This window comes from Harpia harpyja, chromosome 21 (genome assembly GCF_026419915.1).
Source record: "Harpia harpyja isolate bHarHar1 chromosome 21, bHarHar1 primary haplotype, whole genome shotgun sequence".
NCBI lineage: Eukaryota > Metazoa > Chordata > Aves > Accipitriformes > Accipitridae > Harpia > Harpia harpyja.
Window position 1 is genome coordinate 3,781,298 of NC_068960.1, and position 26,425 is coordinate 3,807,722.

At 48.2% G+C, this 26,425-nt stretch overlaps 3 protein-coding genes across 14 annotated transcripts in view; 2 read left to right on the plus strand and 1 right to left on the minus strand.

Moving 5' to 3' along the window:
- Nucleotides 1-466: 466 nt before the first annotated feature.
- Nucleotides 467-13,685, plus strand: FLCN (folliculin). Of its 6 annotated transcripts, none has more exons than XM_052773057.1 (12): nt 467-624; nt 1,535-1,813; nt 2,637-2,783; nt 3,461-3,682; nt 4,164-4,324; nt 5,100-5,191; nt 5,947-6,137; nt 7,353-7,466; nt 7,835-7,958; nt 8,324-8,455; nt 10,026-10,131; nt 10,926-13,685. In XM_052773057.1, the coding sequence occupies exons 2-12, from the start codon at nt 1,565-1,567 to the stop codon at nt 11,125-11,127; spliced, it is 1,740 nt and encodes a 579-aa protein (XP_052629017.1). In that variant the 5' UTR covers nt 467-624; nt 1,535-1,564; the 3' UTR covers nt 11,128-13,685. The 6 variants fall into 6 exon arrangements, with proteins under 6 accessions (XP_052629017.1, XP_052629020.1, XP_052629014.1 ...); XM_052773060.1 differs by lacking the exon at nt 467-624 and adding an exon at nt 659-748 and having other exon boundaries at nt 10,778-10,978; XM_052773054.1 differs by lacking the exon at nt 467-624 and adding an exon at nt 661-748.
- Nucleotides 13,686-14,185: 500 nt separating this feature from the next.
- Nucleotides 14,186-16,078, plus strand: PLD6 (phospholipase D family member 6). Its single transcript, XM_052773061.1, has 2 exons — nt 14,186-14,615; nt 14,733-16,078. Exons 1-2 carry the CDS (start codon nt 14,186-14,188, stop codon nt 14,972-14,974), a joined length of 672 nt encoding a protein of 223 aa, XP_052629021.1. The 3' UTR covers nt 14,975-16,078.
- A 433-nt stretch (nt 16,079-16,511) lies between these two features.
- Nucleotides 16,512-26,425, minus strand: part of MPRIP (myosin phosphatase Rho interacting protein) — an 88,918-nt gene continuing 79,004 nt past the window's right edge. For all 7 annotated transcript variants that reach the window (XM_052773048.1, XM_052773050.1, XM_052773049.1 and 4 more), the window contains one exon: nt 16,512-24,672. In XM_052773048.1, coding sequence (XP_052629008.1) covers nt 24,601-24,672 — 72 coding nt within the window. In that variant the 3' untranslated portion in view covers nt 16,512-24,600. The remainder of the gene's footprint in view (nt 24,673-26,425) is intronic.

A 26,425-nucleotide genomic window follows, 5' to 3' on the forward strand; every position in this document is an offset into this window, starting at 1 on the left:
TGGGCTTTACCTGTGTAAATCCCGTGCTACAACTGCTTTATAAATGGAGTGGGGAACGAGAATACTTCATGGAAGCCCTCCTCTGCCCTAATCTCACATTCTAAGTAGTTTAAGGAATTAAAGCAGATGATGGCTGCCGCCCGTCCTTGCACTCAGTGTCTTTAACGGAGAACTGGGGCCCAGCCTGCTGTGGGGGCAGACGGGAGGGGAAAAGGGGTTCTGCGGGACCCGGTTACGAACCCCCTTCCACCGCCCGGGACCCGCCGACCCCGGCCCCGCCGCCCCAGGCCGGGCGCTGGCGGCCGCTTCGCCTCAGCAGGGCCCCGCCCGCGCACGGCGCCTGCGCACGGCCCGCCCCGCCCCGCGTCCCCTCTCGGAGGCCGCCGGCCACGTGACCCGCCATGCGGCCCGCACTACTCGGCGCGGGGGGGGGGGGGGGAGCGGGGTGTGTGGAGCGGAGCCCGCTGCCGGTGCAGCGCCCGCGGGGTCGTAGGCGGCGGCTGGTCCCCTCTCGGCTCTGGGGGCTGCGACACCGTTGTCCGGTCTCTGCGGTGGGGCAGGGGATAGCGAGGGAAGGAAGGAGGCGTCTCCCGGATCTTCTCAACTCCCCCCTCTCGTATAGAGGTAATAGCTCTGCCCAGCCACTGTGGACAGGGCGGCCGTGGGCCGAGTCACTGCCGCACCCGGGGGGGGGGGGGGGGAGCGGGCTCCTCGGGAGAGCGGCGGGAAGGATCGGCTCGGTACGCCGGTACGAACGGCCTCCTCCTCCTTCTTCCTCTCTTCCACTTTCTCCTCCGTCTTCTCGCCGCTCTCTGTCGGCGGCGGGTGGGCAGCCGGGAAGCTGTCTGCCCCTCTTCTCCCCCCCCCCCCCCAGCTGCCGGTAGGGATGGTACGGGCCGGTGGGTCAGTCTGTGTCAGGCGCCCGCTGACACGGGACGGGCCGGGGCGGGGGAGCCCGGAGCCGCGGTGAGCGGGGACCGGGCCGCGGGCGTCCGGGTACGGGGAGCCTGGGCTGGGCCGGTCTCGGAGCCGGGAGGTCGGGGCCCGGAAGGGGAGGCCGGCCCGGGTCCGGGTCCGGGTCCGGCTGGGCCTGAGGCGTTCGGGTCTGGGGGCACTGAGCAGGGCCGGTCCCGACCCGTTGCGGCCTGAGGCCTCTGGGGAAGCTGCGCCGGGGCCGGCAGGGAGGTCTGGTCTGTCAGACCCCAGCCTTCGCTGTAAGGCCGGAGGTGTCCGGGCACGGGGAGGGGGTGTCCGGCCCAGTCCCGTTCCACCGCCGTGGGACCTGCGGTGTACCCGGCTCAGAGTCAGGGACCCGGGCACGGGGGGATCGGTCTGCTCTGGTCCCATCCCACCAGGGCACGAAGGCTTGGTCCTTCTTCAGGGCACTGCGTGGTGGAGTTGTGCTGGTCGCTTAGGCTAAGCGTAAGGCCAGCCGCTCCTGGAAGGATACAGAGCAGGACTGGCACCAGTCGGGCCTAAGAAATGCTTTAATATCTGCTGTGCTGATAGCGTGTGCTTTCTCCCTTGCCTGCAGGAGGCCTGGCGCATGTGCTGAGCTCTCACTATGAATGCTATTGTTGCCCTCTGCCATTTTTGTGAGCTCCACGGTCCTCGCACCCTCTTTTGTACTGAGGTTCTACATTCACCGCTTCCCCAAGGCGCGAGCAGCGGGGACATCTCTGGGCAGAATGAGCAGACAGAGGAGGAGGAAGGTGGTATTCAGATGAGCAGCCGGATCCGCTCACACAGCCCAGCAGAAGGTGCCAGCGCCGATTCCAGCAGCCCAGGGCCAAAGAAGTCAGACATGTGTGAGGCAAGTGTGAAGGTCTGCGTGCGGGCATCAGTGGTCCTTGGCTTAACTAAAGGGCTCTTGGAATCTCTAAGGCAAATTGAATTGTTTAAGAGAGAAAAAAAAAAAAAAGTGAAGTGCACTTGTTTTGTATGTGACTGCTAGTACCAGAAGACCTCTAAGTCCTCATGAACTGTAATGATCTATGACAAGAGGATGAAGGAACCGTTGTGGAGTGTATAGACCTTGACAAGATGGTGTCTTGAGGTCTCTTTAAGCCCTGTGATCTGTTATTCTCTTGTGGCTGAGAAGTACTTTCCTCATCCTTGAAGAGCACTTACTTTGTTAGATTAGGTCTGGTCGTTTATTAATAGTAATTTTAAGAGCAGTATTGATTAGGAAACAAAAAAAAATGCAAAAGCTATTAAAACAATAGAGAAAATATATGTTCTCTGTTGTTCTCACACTTGTCTACTATTAGTACTTGTTCTGAGGTATTTGTTGTTTACTTTCCTTTAGGTTATGGCCAGTTTTATTAGGCCAGTTGGTTTCACAGCTGCTGTTAACCAAATTTTACCGCTTGTAGAGCCAGCACCAAGTTCACAATCAAATTAAATAGTGAAAAATGAGCATAAGAGTAGGGGAAGTGTATCGCACAGAGTTCTATGTGAGGAGCTGGGTTCAAATCCTGACCCTGACTCATATTTCTTGTCTTCTAAGTATTTGAGTTCTTATCTATTTGTGTAAGTAACGTTTCCCTACGTTTTGAAGGGAATATGCAGAGTCCTTTGGAAACCTTAGATAACTGCATGCTCATTTATGGCTGGATTTGCTTTTCTATCTTCAGGGTTGCCGCTCTCTTGCAGGAGGACATCCTGGATATGTCAGCCACGACAAAGAAACTTCAATCAAGTACGTCAGTCACCAACACCCAAACCACCCCCAGCTGTTCAGCATCGTGCGCCAGGCCTGTGTTCGCAGTCTGAGCTGTGAGGTAACTGCCTTGGGAGTACAGGGAGAAAACCTGTTTATGGCCTTATGTATTGTTTCAAATCCAAGATGGTGCTTTGCTGATCCTGGTTGCTCTGTGCAGCCTGAAACAAGGAGGGAATGGAGATGGAAAGACAGACACACACAAGTCTGTTCATTCTGGGACTGGTGGTAATTTTTAAGGTTGATCTTTGATAACCTTGGGGGTTCCTTCCTCTCAGCTTGTGAGACCAAAAATTTCCCTTTCTTTTTTTTGCTCCTATGTGTTTATTGTTTTTCTTTGTAAGATAAACTGTTTTTGTAAAAACATTGGAATCTGTTGTTTAGTGCCAAGAAGTACTTGATCTTTGTAGACCATTAACATTCAGCATCTCATGGAAGTGAAGGGAGAATCTTACAGATTGATCATGTGTCAGGTTCAGCAAAATCCCTTGTGGATTCTTAACGGTATCGTAGTTGAATAGAGCTGAATTCTTAAAATACAGTTAAATTGATGTTTTTGTAGTGTTTGTAGGGTACCTCTGGAGATCTGTTTGACCCTGGGTTTTGGATAGTAGCCTAAAAGAGGCTTTTTTTATTCACCAAGTATGTGTTAAAGAGCAGGAAGCTTTGTTCAGTTTATTATCGTTTCAGCTGCATGATGTGCTTAACTACTTTGGTGTATATGTCCCTCCCCTTCAGGTCTGCCCAGGACGTGAAGGCCCTATTTTTTTTGGAGATGAACAGCATGGTTTTGTGTTCAGCCACACCTTCTTTATCAAAGACAGCCTGGCTCGAGGTTTCCAGCGCTGGTACAGCATCATCACTATCATGATGGACCGGATTTACCTCATCAACTCCTGGCCTTTCTTGTTGGGAAAAATCAGAGGCATCATTGATGAGCTTCAGGGCAAAGCACTTAAGGTAGGTCAGTGCACAGAGTCCATTTGACTCAACGTTAGTAAAACTTTATGGTAGTTGATTTACAGCTGAGTCAAAAAGCTGATCCAGCTCTTTGCAGCCAGGGTGGTCATTAAGGTTGACACAAGGGATAAGAGGATGGTGTGAATTGGGGGGTGTAGGAGAGAAGGGTGCCTCTCTCATTTTAAGCCATTCATAACACTTTTCGCAGACCTAGCTGCTAGACAGTAGCTCTGTTAGAAATTTAAGTGACTAAAGTTGTGAAGGATAATGGTTTTGGAGCACAAGTGTTACTTAATGATAATTTTACTCAATCAAAGAATAAGATGTCCCTTCCCTCTCTTTTCCCATAATTTACAATGTATTTTGGATGATGGTCTGTGACGCTGCCTTTTCACTTCGTATTTTTGTTGCGTTTTTTGGCTCAGCTTTAGGTAAGCATTTTATCTTTTTCAGTCTCTTATACTGCTCTTCTGTGGTGTAGGTGTTTGAAGCAGAGCAGTATGGGTGCCCTCAGCGTGCCCAGCGGATGAACACAGCCTTCACTCCCTTCCTGCACCAGCGGAACGGCAATGCAGCCCGCTCCTTAACGTCACTGACCAACGATGAAAACTTGTGGGCATGTTTGCATACTTCCTTTGCTTGGTAATGCCACTTGTGTATCTAGCTTCTACAACTCTGTCATGAAGAGAATATTGTCATATTCTGAAAGGGTGGAAATGTGATTTGAGTGTTTGGGTATTTTTTCTTGACGTAGTAAGTTGGACTTTGCTAAGTAGTCTCTGAATGGGAAGGAGCTAAGCACAGAAAGACAGCAGCCCGTTGATGCCTTTAGGACAAACAAAAATTTCTTGTTGCTGTGAAGTAAACCTACTAATGTGGCTGCTAATGGAAGCCATGTCTATCTAGATGGAAGGGCTTTGCAGTATAAAAGTAAGTATGGAAGAAAGCAAGAAAAGATGCTCCTACGCCCAGTGTGTTGTATGTCGGATCCACACTTGGAATACAGTGGTTGTTCACCTGGAAGTGCCTGTGTATTGCAACAGGTGGTGCGGGAGGTGCAGCCATTTAGCACAGTAGTATGTCTGTGGGAGTCCAGTTGCTCCAGTGCCTGACTTGCTCATCCAGCTTCCCTGGAAAGATGCCACAGAGAGGGTTGCAACACTGGCATGTGACTTGGATGGGGAACAAGTATGTTGCACAAAGTAATTGCAAAATGGTAGGCCTTTCGGTGACTTTGAGTGGCAGTGGTTGTAAGATGTGTTGATAGTTACCACACCAAGGAAAGCATAGCGATGTGTTGAAAGGAGACAGAAATTGGTTGGTGGTTGGATTTTTTGTTGACCTCATCGCACCAAGTTTTTTGTACCTAGCAAGCAGGCTTAATGAACGCTATTTCTCTTTCTTTCGATGTCTCCAGGCTTTTGAAAGCTTGCGGTAGCCGACTTACAGAGAAGCTTCTGGAAGGAGCACCAACAGAAGACACCCTCGTTCAGATGGAAAAACTTGCAGGTGAGATAGACGTTTCCAGAGCTGGAAAACCCTCTGAGAACGCTTTGGATAGTAAAACACCAAGTCTTTTCATCAGCATCATAAGCACAGCCATCTCTCATCAACTTTACCCTAGTGATAGTCTCTGCAGTAGCTGATGCACTCTCCCATATGGAGATGACTCTGACATGAATGTGAAATCAAGGCCCTTGGCCTCGTAGGCTCTCTGCACACACATGTGGTGTTTGTTACTTGAGTAGCAATGTTGCATCATCATGTTTATTGTTCTTTCTGGCTGAGTTGTCCCTCCCAGTGAATCTCTACAGCCAGAAGAATTTGCAGTCACAACATATGGACTTCTTGCTCCTTTTTCTACAAAACTTCTGTAATATAAAGGACCATAATTTTTTTCTTGCATTGAATTATTTTATTAATCCATTTAGACTAGAATCTACAAAACCTGCCTCAAAGCTTTGGCCATGACCTTTAAAACAAGGATATAGAACACGTAGCTGGTCAAAAGATGTGACTTTGTGTTCTGTAGGAGATGAAATTCCTTCTTGACCCTTCAGTGGTTATCTTATGTCTGAACTAATAAACTTCACTAACACTTCAGGTGTGTCTGTGATGACAGTACTTTCAGCTACTGTGTTCTGAACTCTGTCTTCCCACAAACAGCCAAAATCAATTGGCTGCAGCATGTGTAGGCACTTTTAAGGCAGTTCCCATTCCTAGAGAGCAGCAATTTTTATGACCACTCTGCCTTTTTTTGCTAGATCTGAAAGAAGAGTCGGAAGGCTGGGATGGTTCTGAGGAAGAAGAGAAGCCTTCTTCCCAGCCAGATGTTGTGGAAGGGCAGGAGCTATCTAAATGCTCACCTGAAACATCTCTGATGCCAGATTGCAATAGCTGGAATGTAGCTCATAGAAGGTTGTCTGTCTTTCGCTCTCTCAGGCATATGAGACAGGTAAGAGAGGAGCAGTTACTCTGATGCTGCATTCACAAGCTAACAACCTCTTTTCTCCTGATAATGTTTTTTGAAAAGATACATTCATTTCCTGCAGTCTGCACTTCTTTGCTGGTTCCGTGTTCAACACAGTGCCTGCACAGCTAGTAGCACGGTGTTAACTGCATCTCTGAGGATGCTCCCTTCCTCTGAGATCACATGGGCCTCTAGTGATCATCGGTCATGTGGGATGGGATCATATGATTTCTCTCAAATGCTGCACTTTTCCTCTTCCCAAGAGCAGTGACAGTAGTTTAATACAGAGGTTGTGCAGCACCTTCAAAGCCAAGTATTATTTGCCTAAACCAAAAGTGTTTCAGAGGGAAAAAAATCCTTGACAAACAAAACAAATGGTTGTGTACAGATCTAGTTTTTATCTAGTGCTTCGAGTTACCTGACTGAGGGGGAAGGTTCAGTGCATTTGACCCGCAGTCTGTTTTCACACCAGCTTGTTTTCCTGGACACTCCTGACAAATACCTGCTTTACGTCTTTAGCCTCTTTTTGCTCTACTGTCTCCCAATTTAGAATGCTTGAAGCTATTGAACTACATCACTGTATTGCAAGTGTGTGCCTTTGGAGGCTTGTGTGAGAACATTGTTTCATCTTGTGTGCCTGAATCACTATTGTGAACATAACCCAGATCAGAGAAATGCCTGAAAGTTGTTGTCATCTAATAGAAGTTGTTCGGTCCCATTCCAAACAGACCTGTGTCCATCTTAACAAAACCGCTAATTTGGCCAACAAGTGGGCTGATTGATGCAGTCTAGCCAGAGCACTGAAGAATCTGGAGCAACCTAGAAATGAAACTGTTGTTCTCTTAATGTGCTTGATAGTGAACTGGATCATTGATTAGGCATGTTGGCAAAGTGGTACTTTGCTGCTGTTTGTTCTTGAAACCAGAGATGGGGGCGAATATCGCTTTGCCATGACAGTCAGATGCCTTTCGCACCTGTCAAAGAAATACTTGATCTTGATGCTGTGGTTTGGAGCTATTACTCTGTGCACAAGACCTGCTAAATTTTCATGTTTGTTTCTGCTGCTCAGTTCTAGCGATTTTCTTAGGTGGCACTCATGTATTTCACAGGGCAAACTGGACATTTCACTAAGTTTCATAATCAATGCAGAATGTTTTTGGTTTCTTTCTTTTTTTTTTTTTTTTTTTTTTTCCCCTCCAGGTTCTGGGGGCGTCAGCATTCCGCATGCTGGCTTGGCATGTTCTGATGGGGAACCAGGTTATCTGGAAAGCTCGAGACATGGATCTTGTCCAGTCTGCTTTTGATGTGCTACGGGTAGAAACCTTTTCCTTTGTTTCCTGACTGCATATTTTTACATATATTTCTGTAGTAGTCCAGGCTGTCTCTGACATGTAATCTTTTGGACAATGTGTGTTAAATGATGTGGTTTGGGGCAGGGAGACAAACAAAAAAAAAACCAACCCAAAACAAACCTAAAAAACCCCCCAACCTTTGGATGTCTTTGTTGTCCTCGGCAACTGCGTAGTCTTTCAAGCTGAGTAAGATACTTCTGATCCCCAAAATCAGGAGCATCTGCCTGAGCAGTTCTCCAAGTCTTGACTGGCCCTGGAAGTCAGGGAGAAAAGGGTACTTTACTGGTTTAGCTCCAGTGTTTCTCTTGACATGTTTCCTTCCTTCTTTAGACTATGCTGCCTGTTGGTTGTGTGCGGATCATCCCCTACAGTGACCAGTATGAAGAGGCGTATCGGTGTAACTTCCTAGGGCTTAGCCCACACGTCCAAATCCCATCCCACATATTATCATCTGGTAAGAACCTGTTGTAGAACCCTCTTCTTTCCCTATCATCTTATGTTAAAGGACACAAGATGATTTTTTTTTTTTTTAATTAAGTATTGGCAGATAGTCTAACAATGCTGCATGAACCAAAACCTGTACCACTTAATTTTTTTTTTTTCCCTATACCCTTGCCTGCGCAGTAGTTGAAAGGTGTGACACCTGCTTTAAGCACTGATCATACTATAGCTGACAGTCCTGGTGCCTGTGGAGGAAACATTAATGCTGGGCCAAATATTGTAAGCTGACAGCTGTGCTTTCTCGGAGCAGGGTGTGTAGCTGTATTTTAAAATCTGGGCTCATACAGTTCATGTTCTTTTGGGCTCTTGTTGCTCTAGAGTTTGCGGTCCTTGTGGAAGTTCGCACTGCTACCCGGTCCAGTCTCTACCCAACTCTGTTTGATGATGAGCAGTCCCTCAACAAGTATGAGTTTGTTGTCACCAGTGGTAGCCCTGTTGCAGCAGATCGAGGTGGGTGATTTGAAAGCAGAAAGAACCTGTATCACTGAGGTTAAAAGGTCATCTTGATCTTTAACTAGTTTTTTATGCTGTTCATGTACTGGCCCTTAAGGAAGTCTGAGTAGAACTGGGTTACTGTTACTTGAGGTCTGTTTAATTATAAAGGGCTTGCTTTACCAGATCAGCATTTTGCTTATTAATTTTCAGAAATGAGTAACGAATTCTGTAATGTGTATAGTAGCAATTATGGGGAGATTCTTCTGTAACCCACAATGAATGTTTTCTATCCTGGAATACTTGTGTGTTTATTTTGAGTATGTCTAGCTTATAAGGACTGTGACATTACTCATCTCCTGTGTTCCACTTGATAGACAAGCATGACTGATACAGAAATGCCTAGACTTTTTTTTTTTTTTTTTTTGGCCTACTTTGTTCAAGGACTTGAGCACTTGCACCTAGGTGTGATTTGAGTCAGGTCCATCAGTCTCATATTTTCTGGGAAGTCTTCATTTAGATGAATTGGCCTCATTGACTGTCTCAAAACACTTGGCAGGTCACTAATCCTTTCTGCTCTGTCCTCTGAACGTACAGGTGCAATGCAAAGCAGAGACTTACTCTCTCTGTAGTGTTCTTTCTGTTGTAGATCCCACATGTATAATTACAGTAGTCTGCTTTCCATCCAACCAGTGGCATGTCCAGAATCTTCTGGACAAAAATAGTCACCGAAAGGTCTTTTCTCCACCACAGCATCAAACTTATTAGGCCACGGACTGCTGGGAAAATAGCCTCCTAGGGAATTCCAAAAAGCAGTCCGGGAAAGGAATGCCTTGGGTTGGTTGTCCGTTTGTTTTTATACTATATCCTGGAACTGCCCTTAACAAGAGGAACATTAAATCAAGAGTAAGTGGAGACTTTGAAGTTGAGGTTTTATATTTTTATATATCTGAATGTATGTTGTACAAGGCATGAAGATTTTTCATAACTTTGCATTGTTTAGTGAGCTTTTGATATGGGACTAGAAACAACAAAATCTAAACAACTTCAGTTTAAAAGTGGGTCTGAAGAAAACAAAGGCCCCTGAACCTGTGTGCAGATCCCAGGATCCTTCACAAAATTCCATGTTGCTTCTTGGGTCAGGTGTTTTTCTAGTGGGATGGTCTTTAGCTCCTCTTCCATCGAAATTAAATCAAGGCAGGCCACTGGGGGGTATATTTTTTCACCTTGTAGAATAGGTAGGTTTCTTCCTGACTCGAATATTATTGTCTGTGACTAATCAAGCCAAATTCTGTGTTGAAATTGGCTGTGCTGTTACTAATAGTGTAGCTTTCTGCATATAGAGGAAGCTGCATTAGTGCACCAGACCAAAGTACTATGAAACATGAGTGAAGGCTAGTGCTCTTGAACAGAGTAAGAGGTAGAACAAATGTGTGTTCTTGTCTGTAATTCCAGCAGGTATTCAGGCCCAGGTCACAGAATAAATGGACTAGTCCTTGCTAACAATTACTAGTAAGGGTGTGAGCGGGTAACCTATAACATGTGTGTCCTCTTTCTCACCCATTTTCCCCTCTTCCTGATCTTGTAGTTGGCCCAACAATCTTGAACAAGATCGAAGCTGCCCTGACCAACCAGAACCTTTCTGTAGATGTTGTGGATCAGTGCCTTGTTTGCCTGAAGGAGGAATGGATGAAGTAAGTACAACTACATTGCTTTCAGAGAAAACAGCTTTGGCACTAATCCTGGAACGATTACAGCAGAGTACAGGACAAACTTGTAGTCAGGTAACTTCTGCTGTAGTATTGACAGTAGTTGGCTTTGCTGTTGGGAGCTAAGAATATCAAAGTCCTTCTACTGTAGTCCTAGCTCTCTTTTTGGCTTTCAGCAGTTCTTAACCTTTATGCTTCAGTTCACACATCTGTAGGTTACCTACATGACAATACTTGTCTGCCTTACATACATTATGAGGATTAAGTATGCAAATACATCTATGCCTGTCAATGCGCGCTATATTCCGGTACAGATAACATGCCAAACAGATGTCATGCTTGCACCTTCAGGCACTACATTTCAAAGGTGCAAGTAGTTATAAAGGAAGACCAGATAGTCGTGTAAAATAATTCATGGAACATTACAATTTTGTGAATTTACCTGAAGGCCAGATAGGCACTAGGTGTGTCTCCCAGGGAGATTCTCAGTTGTCACAATTAATTGTTTTACTTCCCGCTAGAATGAAAAAACAAACTAAAACTATGCGTATTACTGCTGAAAATGAGTAATCCCCCTAACTAATCCCCCCTTTTCTTCTACTCTTCTTCCCCGCACCTTCTTCATTCAAAGCATGAGAGTAGGTTCCATGGAATATTGTTTGAAGCTTTTATTAACATTTAGTTGCAGTAGGTACCAAGAGAAGCTACAGTTATTGCTCACTCCTGTTTGATGCATGCAAGTCTGTTGGAGTAGTGACAGGAGTTTCTTGTTTCTGCAGTAAAGTGAAGGTCCTCTTTAAATTCACTAAAGTGGACAGCAGACCCAAGGAGGATACCCAAAAACTGCTGAGCATTCTGGGAGCTGCAGAGGAGGACAACGTCAAGCTTCTCAAGTTCTGGATGACTGGCCTGAGCAAGACATACAAGTCCCACCTGATGTCAACAGTTCGCAGCCCAACATCCTCAGAGTCCCGGAACTAAAGGGTGCCCAACCTCACTTGCTGCCTTCAGATAATCGCAGGGAACCCTGAGTTACCACTGCTGAGCCTGCAGCATGTGCATTAGGTGGATAGTGAAACTTCATCACTATTCTTCTGGTCCTCAAACTAACTTGAAGAGTGACTCAAGTCTCTTCTAATTGCTGTGAGACTGGATTAATAAGTGCTAATAAATAATGCTGCTGTCTGTCCTGAAACTCAGCTCTAAATCTAGACCTCCGCACTCAAGACTAAAATACAGCAACACTCAAAGAATCAGCGGGAATTAATTAAGATACCCTACTGTCATCATTAAGCATTATGGTGTGGCAGTAGACCTCGGTTTTAGATTTCATTGGCAAGACTTGGATATCTGTGACAACGTCCAGAACTCCTGAGAGTGGATATAGTTAATCTCTCCGAATCCCACATAAAACTCCTAAATGTGCAAGAGAAGAACCAAAAATAAGTGGCACGTCACAGGGTATGGCTCACATGTAAATTACTTCGAACCACTTTATGCTCGGATTTAAGAAGAGACTATTTTCTGCTGTAGCATAAGTCAGGATATCCTATCAGAGTCCTGTCACTCCACTTTATTTATTTATATCTTAACTTGAAACAGTTTCAGCATTTGCTTTGGAAATCTTGTCTGGGAGGGAGAATCGTAATATAAGAAGTCTCAAAATGCAGCCTGCTTGCCTCTCTAGAGGGTAAAATACTCGCCTTGTTTTGCCTGTGGTTGCAAAACTTCCAGGTAATGAAGATAACCTCACCAGGATAAGGTTGCTGGTGTTCCTCTGTCTTCAGAAATAGTTTTCTAGCTTTGTAATTAAATTAAGCAGAAAAGATCCAACCTGTAGGTGCTCCCTTCTTATATAACTCTAGACTAGCCATTTTTGCTTAATAGTTCATGGAAACATTGGTGCATTTTTTTAATTACCTAAACAGATATTCCTTATCTGTATTGTAAGGAATTACTGTTTCTGTTGTGAAGTCTTTTTGTCTTTTTTTTTTTTTTTTCTGGATCATTATTGGGAAAACTTGACGTTACTATAGACATTTTTAACAAACTAGAGGCAGGTTTTACCAGGTGACCTTCTACACTCATTCAAACAAGACTCAAGCTCAGAGGGGATGTTCCAACTTGTCATGAGTTCTGTTCTTATATATAAAATATGCAGGTTGATTTTTGTCTGGAACATCTGTAAAATGGCGACAGGCATTAAATCTCATTAAGAGCTATTTTTGTAAAATGGACAAAGCCTAGTTTTGTGTTGATTTTCAGTGTGCGTGTGTGTTGGGGTGGGGGAAGCAGCAGTTGATCCACAAGGTAATTCCTGCATCTTAGCCTTGATCTAATTTACAGAATTTAACAGGTCTTTTCCTCTTAACTTTGTATGTATTAGTTTCTTGTACATATGGAGCAAGAGATGCTCAGATACGTTAATTGAAAATGCTTGACTGGACATAAACAACTGCAGGATATTCAAACTGCAAACAGATGCTTGGAAAAAGGCGTTACTCTGTTACTTCAAAAACTAACCACTTATTTAATTTCAGGGTTTGCAAAAAGGCTTGCATTTCCCAACTTGTCAGTAAGGAAACATGAGACAAAAGAGGTGCTCAAGCTCTGTCCACAGGAAAGGAAGCTTTGAATAATATATGCATCTTGCTTCCTCTGTGCTGGGTGCTAGTCATGAGGGAAGAACAAAGCCCACTGCCAGTGGGATAAAAGTGACAGAAGTAATTAGAAAAGCATGGACTAGTAAATCAGAATTTCCAGTGCTAGGTCGGTGCTTGGTCTTGTGGCTACCTTGTACGTGATCTGGTGCTCTTCATTCTTCTACTGGAAAGCTATTCTGGTCCAATTCAGAGCTGTGTAACACAACAGGTAAGACATTATTTGGCATTTAGACCTTCTTGACTGCTGAACTGTTTCTGTTTAAGAATAGCTCTCCCAAGCAATCCTAACATTAAAACCTAGTGTCTATCTGACCCGCAGTTGGTGCATAAGCACCCGTTAGCAAAGCCCGTGTTTCTGAACAGAGGTGTGGTTTCTTCCAAAACAGTGATCGCAAGGTCAAGCTTGAGGCTTCACCCTCTTCTTCCATGTGCCTGTGTGAGCGGTCAGTTGTACGCAGTATTCTGGTCCAAAACAGGGCTGTGTCACAGACAGCCAGGCTCTGGGTAATGTATAGTTTTTGAGCCAGGTCAAGGAAACCACTAACTTAACACGTGTAAAATACCCACAGGAAAGAAGGGGGAGAGTTGCTGAAGTCTGTGAACCCAGGGCTCCTGCGTAGCCTAAAACCAGATGTGCTTGCCTGCCAGAACAGATCTATACGTGGGATTACCAAATAACTGTCTGGGCAAGTTCCCGCAGCTCGCAGATTAGGCTGCAGGCGCTCCTTTTGCCGTCGGTGATAGCTGGAATGTGCACGCTCCTCTTAGCACTACTTAATTAACAAAAAAGCCTGTCTGCAGCCATCTTTCACCACCCTCCTTCCCTCTAAACGGTACGCCTTAAAGACAAACTGATTAAAGCAGGATCTCTCTTTATTCTGGCGTGATTGCCTTTTCTGCGTGGCCGAGCAGCGTATACCTGGGAGGGAGGTGGGAGCGGTGAGCGCCGCAGCTGCAGGCTGACGGAGCGGAGACCCAGGGTCGCTGGTTGGGCTGCACTTAGAGCCAAAGCCTTTTTGCCTTAATTCTGCCACCCCCGTGTCCCCTCAGCCAGGCAGGATCCGGCTTAAAGGATCCCTTGAGTAGATGCAGCGGAGCCGGCTGGTGTTTGGGGAAGGGTTAGAGTCAGCTGCAGCCTGGTCTGGAGCAGCTCCTCGGTGCATCCAGAAGCACCCAGCCACCTTTCCCCCCCCCCACCCCGAAGCAGCCCAAGCCCCCCCCCCCCCCCCCCCCAACCGAGAGGGCGGTCGGCTCGGGGGCCGTTCGACACCCGGCGGCGGCGGTTTCCCTCAGGAAACTTCCCGCCATAAACGCGCTCGCCTGCTCGGAGCGACTGCGCATGCGCCGGGCCGGCAGCGGGGGCGGCGGCCGGCGGCATGTGGGCGGCGGGCGCGCGGCAGCCGCGGCGGGCCGGCCTGGCGCTGGCGGCGGCGGCGGCGGCGGCGGCGCTGGCCCTGGCGCTGGCGGCTTGGCGGCGGCGGCGGCGTCCCCCGGTACGCGAGGTGCTCTTCTTCCCCTCACGGCCCAGCTGCACCGAAGCGTTGCTGGGCGAGGCGGCGGGGCTCGGAACGACGGCCCGGCCCTGCCCTTGCCCGCTGCCGCGGGTCGACAGCTCCCTCAGCCGCCTCCTGCGCCATCTTCTCTCCGCCCGCCGCTCCCTCGAGATCTGCCTCTTCGCCTTCTCCAGCCCACAGCTGGGCCGCGCCGTCCAGCTCCTTCACCGCCGCGGCGTTCGCGTCCGCGTCGTCACGGATGCGCAGTACATGGGGCTCCCGGGCTCCCAGATCGGCCTCCTCCGGCACGCCGGTGAGGCGGCCTCGCCTCGGCGAGGGGCCTGTGCGGGGCAGGGCACGGCGCTCGGGGTGGCTGCGGCCTGGGTGACAGCTTCGGTTGCCGCTGAAAGGCCTGGTTGTGTCTTTGTAGGGATCCAGGTGCGCCATGACCAGGAGAACGGTTACATGCACCACAAGTTTGCTGTCGTGGACAGGAGGATGCTCATCACAGGCTCCCTCAACTGGACCACCCAAGCTATCCAGAACAACCGGGAGAACGTGCTGGTCGTGGAGGACGCCGAGTACGTGAAGCCTTTTCTGGATGAGTTTGAAAGGATTTGGGAAGAGTACAATCCCATCAACTACAGATTTTTTTCCAAAGACGACAAATGATTAAGCTGCCTCACAGGGCTGGTGGAGTACTCAACAGATAGTATTCATGGACTTTATTATTATGTATAGACATCACTGTATTATCCATCTGGGTGTAATTTAGGTAAGCTCCTCCAGAGAAGCAAAGTGCGCTCTACCCTAAAGTGCCGCAGGTTCCTTGCTGTGGGTCGTTCCCATGCTAGAGGGAATGACCCAGCTGTTCAGTGAGTCATTTTGTGAGGATAGCTGTGATAGGACTGCATTCATAGAGCTTAAAACTATGGGCAGGCTCGTTGCCATGCCCTGGTGCAGACAAGGTGTGTTCATATGGTGCTGGGTAGGTGTTTCAACGGTGAAATGGACGTTTTCCAACTTGGGATACTGCAGAATGGAATGGTAGCCCATTGGTTCCTCTACATCAGTAACTCTAAAGAAGAGTTAAGAGGGCTGCAGCAAAGCTAGAGTTTGGATAGAGACATTAAGCACCTTAGTTATGTTTCTTGTTGGCATTAACTGTTGGAAATTTGTGGGAAATACGAAGGCAGAAATTAGAAGTATGTTTTGATTGTGTACACGTTTCCTTTGGTTTAAGATTAGCAGAGCTCCAGCATAAAAGCATGAGAACAGATCCTAATGACAGCTCATCTTCCAGCAAGCAAGTGTAGGGAAATCTGGAAAGAAACGGGAGAAACAGTTCTTTGGGATCAGTTGGTCTTGTCTTGAGAGCAGACATGGCTGGAGTTTGGTCACTGACTTCAGAGTGGAGCAGTGGAGGGAAACCCCGATTCATTCAGGTGGCGGGACATCGTGTCCTGGTCTGGTTCGGTGACTTTGGCCACCTGTCTTGGCAGCAGCAGGGTGGGGGACAGTGAGTGAAGAGGAAGAGGGAGGAAGGTAAGAAAGATCTCTGTCCCTACAGCTTAGGGTGGAACACAGATGGCTGTAAACTTAAGAATTTCAAAACTCTAAATAGCGTCTGTGTAAGAATTACTTTATACCAAATATAAAGTGCCTCAAAATACCTCAAAATTAAAAAAGGTCTTAACATTTTGTTACCAGTTTTGCTTGATACAGTAGTGCTGGGACTGGCACTATTAAATAAACTACTTTCACAGAAAAGCTCAACATCATCTTCTGGTTTTTGCACTCCAGACAGTCCTTGTGGGTTGGTTGTTCCAAAGAGCCAAATCATTAAAAATTCCTGTAGATCCTTAGGTGTTATTTAGGATACATGGAGTAACCAACAGATTGCAGATTTGATCTGTTCTGTTTGAGAAAGTTGGCATGGGTCTGGGGGAAAAAGCATTACTGTTATCATCTGTGGTGTAGCAACTATGGAAGAAGCTGAGGAAGGTCATTCCCTAGTAAATCCTGTTCAGCAGCATTAGATTTACACTACTTTAAAGATGATGTTGCTATTAAAATGCTACCTGTTGCATTTTCTTTGTCAAGTGTGACTACAAAAGCAAACAGCTCACTCGTTTTCAGGCTCTGGCCTCTGCTCCGTTCTTCCCGTAGTAGTGTCCTTTTTGAAAGAAACGCCTCACTACACAGCATGCAAAGGGTGGTGCAAAAATAGTTTATTACGATATAGTTAATGTAAAGTTAGGTAATTATATTTACAAAATAAAAATGATCAGCTACATCCATGGGAACCTAGCATGTCACATGAGATTTTGTAAGGAATAAATACTGTGAGAAAAAGTGACATTTCTATTACGGTGAGCAGTTGATTGATTGGGAACAGTGGCTCTTAAAAAAGCATTGAAACAAACTGGAGTGGAAGGGAGAAGGGAAGGACAGAGGAACTCACACATACGGAGAAACTGGAGCCTCCAACACCCATTCCCCTTTGCAGAGGGAAAATATCACGCGCGAGACATTATTTCCCGGACTAATCCGTGTGGAAAATGCCTCTTAGAAGAGGCTGTTCTGCCCTATGGATGGACAGGGCTTGAGGACAACTGTGCTTCCTCCTCCCACCCCACTGTCCCGCTGTGACCATTCCTGGGTTTGAGCCGCAGGGATTTCCAGTAGCCGTGAGGCTGCAGCATCCCAGTGCTGCCTGGGTACCGCTCTCCCTGCTCCACCGCCGCTTTTCCCCTCGGCCACATCCACAGGTCGGAGGCGGAGGGCTGGCTGCTGCGTTCCGTCGTCGCAGAAACTGGGAAGTTACTCTTGGATCCTCATTACTCACAGTTCCTTTGGGTCGTTGGCAGAGTACACGTGGTAAGAACATGGTGCGTGCGTGGTTTTAATGCAGAACGAGTACTCTTCGGTTATGGGTCAGTTGTCAGTTAAAGATGTGCTCAGACAGAACTAAGGCAAGCTTTCTGTTCTTGTTAGGACAATGGAGGAAGACTGACCGTTAGCACCTGAATGGCCAGTGCCATTTCAGATACTACCCACAGACTTGCAGAGATTCCTTCTCTCTCTCCAAAACTTCATCCTTTCAAATAAATGATTCTTTAAAATCTCCCAAGTCATCCAGAACTCCAGGAGGGTGGACACAGATCAAAGACTGCACATTCATATCTGCTTTCTACTTACCATAGCCTTTAGTATTTTACAATGTACTTTGCTGTCTCTAGTTTAGAACAAAGAGTGAGTGTTCTTGTCAATCCTGCACACAGGCAGCATGTGAAGAAAGCATGAAGAAAATACTTGTAATTGCACTCATTATTTACGAGTTCATGGCCAGCTGGCTTAGTTCAGTTGGTACCAACTTGTCCAGCTCATCAGGTTTCTGCTAGTAAATCCCACACCCTCGGTTCCTTTTAGTAGTCTCAAACTGAGGCAGGGCTGATGCCTGCCTTGTTTCCAGCCTGGTGCTCCCTGTTCCTGCATCAGTACATTTGCATCCTCTTGTAAGAAATGGTTTGTGCCACAGGATCACATAAGTACAACTCAGTAGTAACTACGTTGTACTGAAAGTTATGTTTAAACTTACATACCGTAAGTTACAGTACACGTCCGTGCTGCTGTAGGATGCGTGTCTGTGCAGCGGGGTCTCTCGGTCTCTTGTAAAGTCCAAGAGCATCTTGAATGTGCGGTGCAAGCGAGTTACAGCATTACACCAGTGCCTCCCAGACCCAGGGGCTCGCTGCGCTCACTGCAACCGAGTAGCTGCTGCTGCGCTGTATAACAACAGTTTGCACGTGCATGGTGTTAATGCCACTATCGAATACAAGATTACTGAGTTCTCTGAATGGAAAAAACCAACCCCAAGTTTATAGCGCAGTAAGGTTACAGTTCTCAAACAGACTATACACAATCTTTGGACAGGTATCTTCAAAACTAAAGGTACAGGTCAGCAGAAAAGGTTTGAAAAGATATTTATAACAGTCATCAAAACCAAACAAAACAGTTTATCAGGGCAGAGGGAGTGGGTTGGACACATTACACTCGGCGCTCTTCTCCCAATCCGCGCATGGGACGTCTGTGTTAGAACAAGATTTAAAAATCAAAACCACAACTTAGTCACAAAGGAGAACCCTCCACTAATTTCTGAGTAATAAATATTTACATTGCGTGCTTTGAATACTATACAGGTTTTAAATTACTTTTTTTAAAAGAGAAGAATAACAAAGCTTTTTTTTCTACAAAAATGGAAAAAAATTACAGAGGAAAGGCAAGCTACACCAAGCGTGCATGTGCTTAAGTGTTCACAACAAACTAAGAAGTACTGCATCCGACCATGAAAAAAATGCAAAGGTCTAGTGGAAGTGCAATCACGTATAGAGTTGGTATAAAAGAGAGATTTTACAATGCTGGGAGCAGCACTATTAATGCAGTCCAGTCCACCTCTGTTACAGAAAAAAAAAAAGACTTCTGGTTTGCAAGTCAGCACACAATTCTAGTTTTGAAGCAAATGAACACAATTTGCTTCTTTTTTTTTATATGTGAGCAAAGAAAAGGTCACATTTAAAGAAGGACTTGGAGGAAACGGTGCAAATGGTACGAAAATTTTTACGCAGGAAAACAAAAAATTACTTGGAGCCAATTAGAAGGCGTCTGTGTCTGCACCTTCATTGCACTTGACTTTTCCTAGACCTCACATTTCAGTACTATCAATAGTGTCGAACTGTGTAAAACGCAGCAGCTTGCATTTCACGTGTCACGCAGCGTATATACGGTGCCCTGGCGAGCACCTGAAGCAGTATACCTACAAGGTCTCTCTCCGCTGTGCACAGCAGGCACCAGGACCACACCAAAAGGCGAAGCCCGTGGCCAGGGTCATGCCAAGCTACCGCGCTGGGCAGCAGGACGATGCAGCTGGACTTCGAAAGCCTCCGGAGCACGCAGGGAGCTTGCCCTCTCCTCCTTGTATTTTTTCCCTCCCTCTCCACACACTTTCTAATTTAAATAGCCAGTGATTTATGTTGAAAGATGGGTGAAGCCTGGAGCAGGAAGAAGCAATAGGATAACTAAGGAGCATTGCTATCAGTAAAAGGCTTTCCAGCTGGCTTTCTCCCCCCCCCCCAAAGTACTGTTCTCTGCAGAGATATTTCAGTTTTCAGCTGTTTATTGGTGCTGCAGGTTCTCTCTCTTTCTTTAGTGTAAAGGCAGGTAATGTACTGCCTCTTGCTTAGATACAAGCAGAGCAGAACCCAAAGCCTGGAGCACAGCCTGCAGCAGTAGTTACGAACAGCTGTCTGCATACCACAGCATCTTCCCTCTTCCTCCTCCTCCTCTTCTTTGTGACCACCAGAACACAGAGCTACCGCCGTAAGACATCGTATACAGCGTTCCCACCTGCTGAAGTGCTGCCTCAAAGGGTGAGGTTGGTCCTGATGATGCCAAGAAGTCGCGGCTCAGCCCCTGATGCACCTTCTGTACAGCAGAGCCAGGTTCTCTGTTTTAATTTTCCAAGGAGCCTAACTCCCCAGTGGAAGATGGCTGCTCCTACAAGCTACAGCATACGAGACCACCACCATGTTCATAAAACACCCCTTTGGTTAGCGATAAGTATTTTAAACCCATGAAATTCAGCAGTAAGATTAATTGATGAGGCTTGTTAGGCATTGCTGTATTCCCTGCGGCTGTCCTCCTGCCATCTAACACATTTTATTTCAGCTATACCTGTAGTTAGTGCCAGGGTTTTTTTCCCAGCAAACCTGCCTGTTTTGCTTTTCTCAGCTATTTGAAGGTCCAGAGAAGCTGGCCCATATGTATTAAATAAAAGCTCCCCAACAGCAAACCTCTGAGCAGCTGATGCCCCAGGTCTGATCCTGTTCCTACAGAAGTCCTAGCAAACCTCAATTCAAATCCTTCTACAGCTGTTTCAGGGAGTCCGTAAAAGGGGAGGAGGGGTGATGCGAGGACTGACGTTTTCTGTACAATAAGGTAAAAGCAAACTAGAGGAAAGAGAGGAGAACAAAATGCAGCTTCATTCCAGCTGGTGCTGGATCCCTGGCAGTGCCTCACCGGAGAGATGCAAAACACCGTGTGCGTTGCCTCGGGTGAAGAATTGACACGAGTGGCCCAGACGTTATATATGATCTCTTGCTTAGTGTATGGGCATGTCTATGGGAAAGGAGCAAGAGCTGTCCAAGTGTTCTTGGGTGACTCCCACACACACACTAAACATCAGTATATTTTAGATGTGTATAAATAAGAATGCTCCCCCCACAACCTCTCTTCACAGGGCAATTTAGGGCTCAAGCACAAGCAGAAAGCACATCTCTGAACCCTCCTTGTCTTCAGTACCCATATGCTTTGCACGGCTCCCTGTGCCACTGCATTTTTCTTGCACCTTCTTCTGCCTTCCTGCACTATCCACCACCAAAGTGCTGCCACCTTTGCCAACACGCTGCAGTGCCCTTCTGCCCATCCTCATTCCTTTTTTAAAAAAAAAATCCTATTAATGTGTTTACACATGCTGAGTCAAAAACTGGGGATGATCCCCACCTGATCACTCTGTGTGTGCCCTGCACTTACCCAGCTGTTCTCTATGTTAAGAAAACAAGGCTCGAAGCAGGAGCACTGGCAAAGAAATCAAGGGCTCTTACTTGTCAGGCTCAATACCTAGTCCCAGGCAGGACACTAAGCTGCAAGAGAGGATTTCTTGGTATGAGCAAGCGTACAGCAGAGAACATCCCTCTGTGGGGAGCCTCAAGATGCTCAGTGGCATGATCCTGTATCAGAAAGGGTCCGTCTTGCGTTCTCTACACCACCGTGTGCCAATGCAAGTAGCAAGGTACATAACTTCTAGTCCTCACGCTTAAAATAAGTGCTCCTGAGCAAATGAAGTATGCAAAGAAAAAGCAAGATTTGCTAGGGGACGTAAGAAAGGTCAGGGTCCACATGGTGAGAAGGAGACCAGCGCATGTTCTGCTCAGTTGAATAAAAAGGACAAAGTCCTACCATATGTCTTGAGAGAAGAGGAGGAGGAGGGTGTCCTCCTGGAACCAGTGACATCTTGTAAGGGAAGAGCAATGACAATGACAAGGCCTACGTGCCGTCCTAATGGTGTGTCCCAAGGTCTCTGCCAGGAGATCACAGCTGCTAGAGAGCAGAGCTCAGCACGGACCCGGAGCAGCCAGGGATGAAGTGTAAAGGTTATCCCTGCTGAGAGCTGGACAGATGACTTTGGATGGGACCAAGCCAGGCACCTGGGCCAGGCGACCACCTCCTGACACGGTCAGAAAGGCGTATACAATATACAAAACACAGTGGATGGAGTCACCTTCCCACCCAAGTAATAGCCCGAATTTAAATGAACCTGGGCCACAGCACTGACATCTCTGCTGGTCCTGCAGTCTACCCTGCTTGGCAGGCGTTGGTGTCCCTGCTTTAACTTAAAGACTGCCTTTAACTGCTCGTAGATGCCACTGAAGTGTCACGTTCCCAGCTGCGGTGAGCATGGGGACCTGAACACGCACCCTTCACCCAACTGTGAGGTTATACCAGAGACCCAGACCTCTCACTTCAGTCAAGTGCAAGATGCCGGCAGGGAAAGAGAGAAATCCCGCACACGACTAGTGAGAAAGGACCCTCTTCTTCCAAAAGTGGCCTTCTAAGTACACTGCATGCACACTTGACCTGGAGAAGGCTGAATTTGGGAAGTGCTACAACCAGGGAGAGCTGCATCTGGATCTCCTCAGCTGGAAGGGAAGCAGGACCCCATGCCATGGCTCTAAAAAGCCACTGCTAAGTGTTACCGACATACATGGGTTTATCATCAACAGTCTGCTTCAGATGGCCATTAGCTAGCTCAGCGTGGTGAGTGCAGTTATTTCCACAGCCCCAAAACAGCCCTAAGGTGCCCATTTCCACTTTGGGGCTCCCCAGTTTGGACTCCCATCATGCAGGCGAGAAGGTGATGGCAAGCTGATTTGGGTGCACAGGCCACGTTCCTCCACGGTGGGACGGGAGGAGGACTAAGGCAGCTGCTGACTGATGGGTGAAAGCAAACACAACGCAAGGAGCAGCACAGAGATTCCCGGGAATGGCTGATCGGAGAGGCAGTCCAGGTGCATCACGGCTGGGAAGGCTCCTGGGTCGTCCAACGCTCAGGTTATGGAAAGCGCGATGGTGAGCTCAGATTAGGCAAGTGGCTGCACATCAAAACATCTTAAAGGGCACGTGCCTGCTGACGAGGGAAAAGCCTTCGTATCCAAGTGGTTGAGCATCTTTCCTACCCTGCTCCTAGCTCCAGGACTTCCATGTACACCCTGATTACAGAGCATCACAGTGGGAGAGCATCCCCATACATGCTCTGCCCACCGGACGGCCCCGGCATCTTGGCTGGGGACAAGTGGGGCTCCTATGGGCACAACCGGAGCGCTGCCATGAGTACCCCGGGAGGTGTCAAGCCGAGCACTTGGCCATGGCAAGGCCACACAAGCTGGACCAGAGCCCGATTCATGCCATGGTTAGATGACTCCATCTCCTGCTGAGGGTCTGGTGGCTGAAACAAGAGACTTGCTGCTCCAAGCGGGAGGATGAGGGCGAACTCTCCGGCAGCCACCGCGGTCCAACCTGGCAGGATTGGAGATGGCTGTCACCAGCCCCGCGGTGCTCACCGCTTCAGACCTGCAGCCAGAATTTGCTCTTGACGGCTGCACTTGTACCGCCCGCCTAACGGACCCCAAATCAGCCATGAAAGCACACAGAGCTGCCTGCTTCCACCACGTGTTAAGGGCCCGAAAGACAAGAGAAAGCTTTGCTCCACGTGAAGGCCAGGGCGTATCTTGAACAGCCCAGCCCGATGTGATGCGGGTCGCTCGGCGAGAACGGGGCTGGGAAGCCAACATGACAGAGCGCTGCTCCAGCCCTGCTCCCGGCCAGGGCGATCGGTGAGGCAGGACCTGGGGTCTTTACAGGTGGCATCTTGAAATTTAGCCCAGGATGAAGCCACCGTGCCTGGGCAGCCCCGCTGCAAAGCAGCGTAAGCTTCTTCTAGGAAGACAGCCTCTGCTCGGCTGGCCGTGTGCTGTATCTAGTGCTACCAGCTCCCTCAACTCACTTTTAGTTTGTATCTGTTTATCGGCTTCACGGTGCTAAATTGTATGCTTTAAATACAAAAGCTATTAGGACTGAGAAGGTCTGAAGCACATACTGGTTTTGAGATTTTTATTTCAGGAAAAGATTAAAGAATTAAAATAGGAGCTGCCCTGCTGACAAGAAGAGTTGAATTCAAGAAGCTGATAAAAAAGGAGCATTATATGCATTGAGCACTGTGCATTTTCAGTCAATATTGGCTCTACTTTCTACTCTACTTTCCTTTGACTAGGAAAAGGGAGTTTCACATGCGCACAGACCCTGGGATACACGGGACTCAATGAGAGGAAGGGAGTAACAGCAAAAAAAAGAGAGTGCTGGGCTTGATCTAACAGAGGCAAGAAAGTGATCTTACAGCTCGGCCCCCGAAACACCGACTCCGACCACCAGCGAGACGGGAGGCAAAGACACGCCGATGGGGCGGACTCGACGGTGCACGTGAGTATCTGCAGCTCCCTATCCATAACCACCTGGGCAGCCACCAAAGCTCGCTGGGCTTCGGTATTGCCTACATTCAGGATACGGCACAGTCACGGGGCACGAGAATCATTTCTTGCATCCTTCTCCAGCGAGATGTCAGTGTTGTACCTCCAGGCTGCGTACGCCGGCACGGACTTGCGCTCCCCGACAGCTTCCCCCAGGCTTTCCCCCCCTTGTAGGTGCAAGTAATGCAATCGAGATCAATGGTTAGATTAGGCTCCTGGTGTGCTCTGAGCACTGGGTCTCTTGACAGCAGTGAGAGCTAGGTATGGCAGATACCACCCAGGCCCTGCTTGCATACCAAAACGGTTGGTACGACAGAGCTAGCTTATTAACAGGCTACTGAGCCTTAATACTGACACTTAGTGTAATGGTTTACAGTAAAGGAAGGATTCTCCTACAAAGCGCTGAAGAGAGGGGGAAAAAAACCCCCACCCCGATCCCTTCCTCTCCCTCTCAGTCTCTGGAGCGTCTCACAAGCAGGGAAAGGAGCTGGGGAGGCGAGGGGGCGGCGGGGGGCACCGCCACCGCGGCGCCGGGTCCCGGCGGGGGGGTCAAGACGAACGACAGCGAGGACAGTCGTAAGGAACGAGAGACAAACGGTGCTGGTGCTGTGCTGCCTCAAGCTGGGAGGTGCGCGTGGTCAAGCGGAGCGGGGAGAACTAGTCTTTCTTCAAGTCCCTGGATTCAAAAAGCTTCAGGCGTTCTTGCACAGTCAGGCCTTCCTTCAGACTCTGGGAGAGACAAAAGACAGACAGCGTCGGACACGGGCGGGAGGGAGGTGGCGGGCATCTGGCGTACAGAAAGGGTGCGATGCTCAGGCAAAGGAGACGTGGGCAGCGGGAGAATGGCCTCCGTGGCACAGAGATTAGTGGGACATGCTAAGAGAAAACACACGGTTATGGAGGGCGGTTACTGGTGAATGGCGCCTAGAGAGAGGGTGAGATTGCAAATGAACCAGGCGACGTACCAGAAGCAAATGAGAGGCACACCATGCTGCAAGCGGGATTAGCTCGACTTGGAAAATGACCCCCAGAGCCTGCAGCGCAGCGGTGGCTGGGGCAATTTCGGCAGAGCTCCGACACTGCGGGAGCCCCGGGCAGGTCAGCTCGGATCTGCTACGCTAAAGCACCACGTTGCTGAGCAGGACCTGCATGCCGGTCCTCCCCGCCTGCCCGTGCCACTGCGGCACTGACTGAACGTGCGTCCGTCTGGGATGGTCCTGGCTCTGGTCAACGTGCAGGCTTTGCTCAAGCAGCCCTGGAAACTGCATTTTTGTTGCCAGCGACAATCCCACCCTTTCTCTAACCCCAGCCTGGGGGCTCTCCCAAGCCAAAGCTGCCTCTACTGCACAGGGTTAGACAGAGGACTTGCTAAATGCTTGCTTCAGGTCTAGCAGGATCTGATGGCTGATCCAGTTCAGATGCAGCATCCAGATTTCAAAGCACGACACTCAGCTAGCCAACAGAAAAGCCCGCCCCGCTAGCCCTCGGCATTTGGATTTGTGAAATCTCTCGCCTACATGTGGGGACCCAGGAGAAGAGCAATGTGAGGGGCAGAAACCCAGAAGCAAACTGCTTGCCCCCTGTACAACAGCTTTAACCTGAAACTAGCCCGAGGAGGTGCACAAGCCTAAAGCCAGCCTTCCCTAGTTCCTGCAGCCCCAAAGCTGTGGCTTAAGAGCTTCAGGGGAGCAGAGCACCAGACAGTGAGCTGTCCCTGCTTGCTTCTTTTGAGGAGGCCAGACATCTCCCTAACCAACAGCCGGGGCCACAAAGCAACGGCTCTGCCCCTACGTGCTGCGAAGGCTTTCACTGCCGGGCTGTACCTGCTCTGGGCCAGGCAGCCAGCTGCCTGCCTGCACCCCGCAGGTAACCGCTGCCGGCAAGCCGATTCCTTGCAACTTGCAAGGAATTCACTCTGCAGCTGGAACCTTATTTGCTTTACAGACCAAGATGTGGCAGCTTCAAAAGGCACAGACCTGAACGCAAAGCCCCTTCTATTAACAGGCAGCCATCGCCCCTTTCGCTTTTACTTCTCTGATCATGGTGCCAGAGGACCGTACGATCAGAGCAGCAGGTTAGACTTTTGGGCCGAGTTTTGTTTAACATGTGTTTATCAAGGCAGGACTCCATGATAAACTTGCCCCGAGGCTGTGCAGATTCCCATGGTTACTGTATTTCTTTAAATGTTTCTCCTCCCACAGGCCCACAAACACAGAACGGCTTTGGGAAGCAGCACGGAAATGAAAGCACTAAAATGGATTGGTTTGAATTTACAAATGCTGTATGCTTTCTTTTCAACAGGCAGCAGAGTCTCTTGGGATGCGAGTCTCTGAGCACACACTTCCTAAAGGAAGTTTACTTTGGGCCTCTTAAAATGGGCAGCAACGCGTGCATTCCAGTCTGTACCTCTGATTTCTCATTAGATGGAAGGAGACAACAGAAACCATTAGACTATTCTGCCTGATGGTACAAATTCTAGCAA

Coding starts and splice junctions, on each gene's coding strand:
- FLCN (XM_052773057.1), top strand. CDS start 1,565: ATGAATGCTATTGTTGCCCTCTGCCATTTTTGTGAGCTCCACGGTCCT. Junction 7,959..8,323: donor ATCCCACATATTATCATCTG/GTAAGAACCTGT, acceptor TTGTTGCTCTAG/AGTTTGCGGTCCTTGTGGAA. Junction 10,132..10,925: donor CTGAAGGAGGAATGGATGAA/GTAAGTACAACT, acceptor TTGTTTCTGCAG/TAAAGTGAAGGTCCTCTTTA.
- PLD6 (XM_052773061.1), top strand. CDS start 14,186: ATGTGGGCGGCGGGCGCGCGGCAGCCGCGGCGGGCCGGCCTGGCGCTG. Junction 14,616..14,732: donor CGGCCTCCTCCGGCACGCCG/GTGAGGCGGCCT, acceptor GTGTCTTTGTAG/GGATCCAGGTGCGCCATGAC.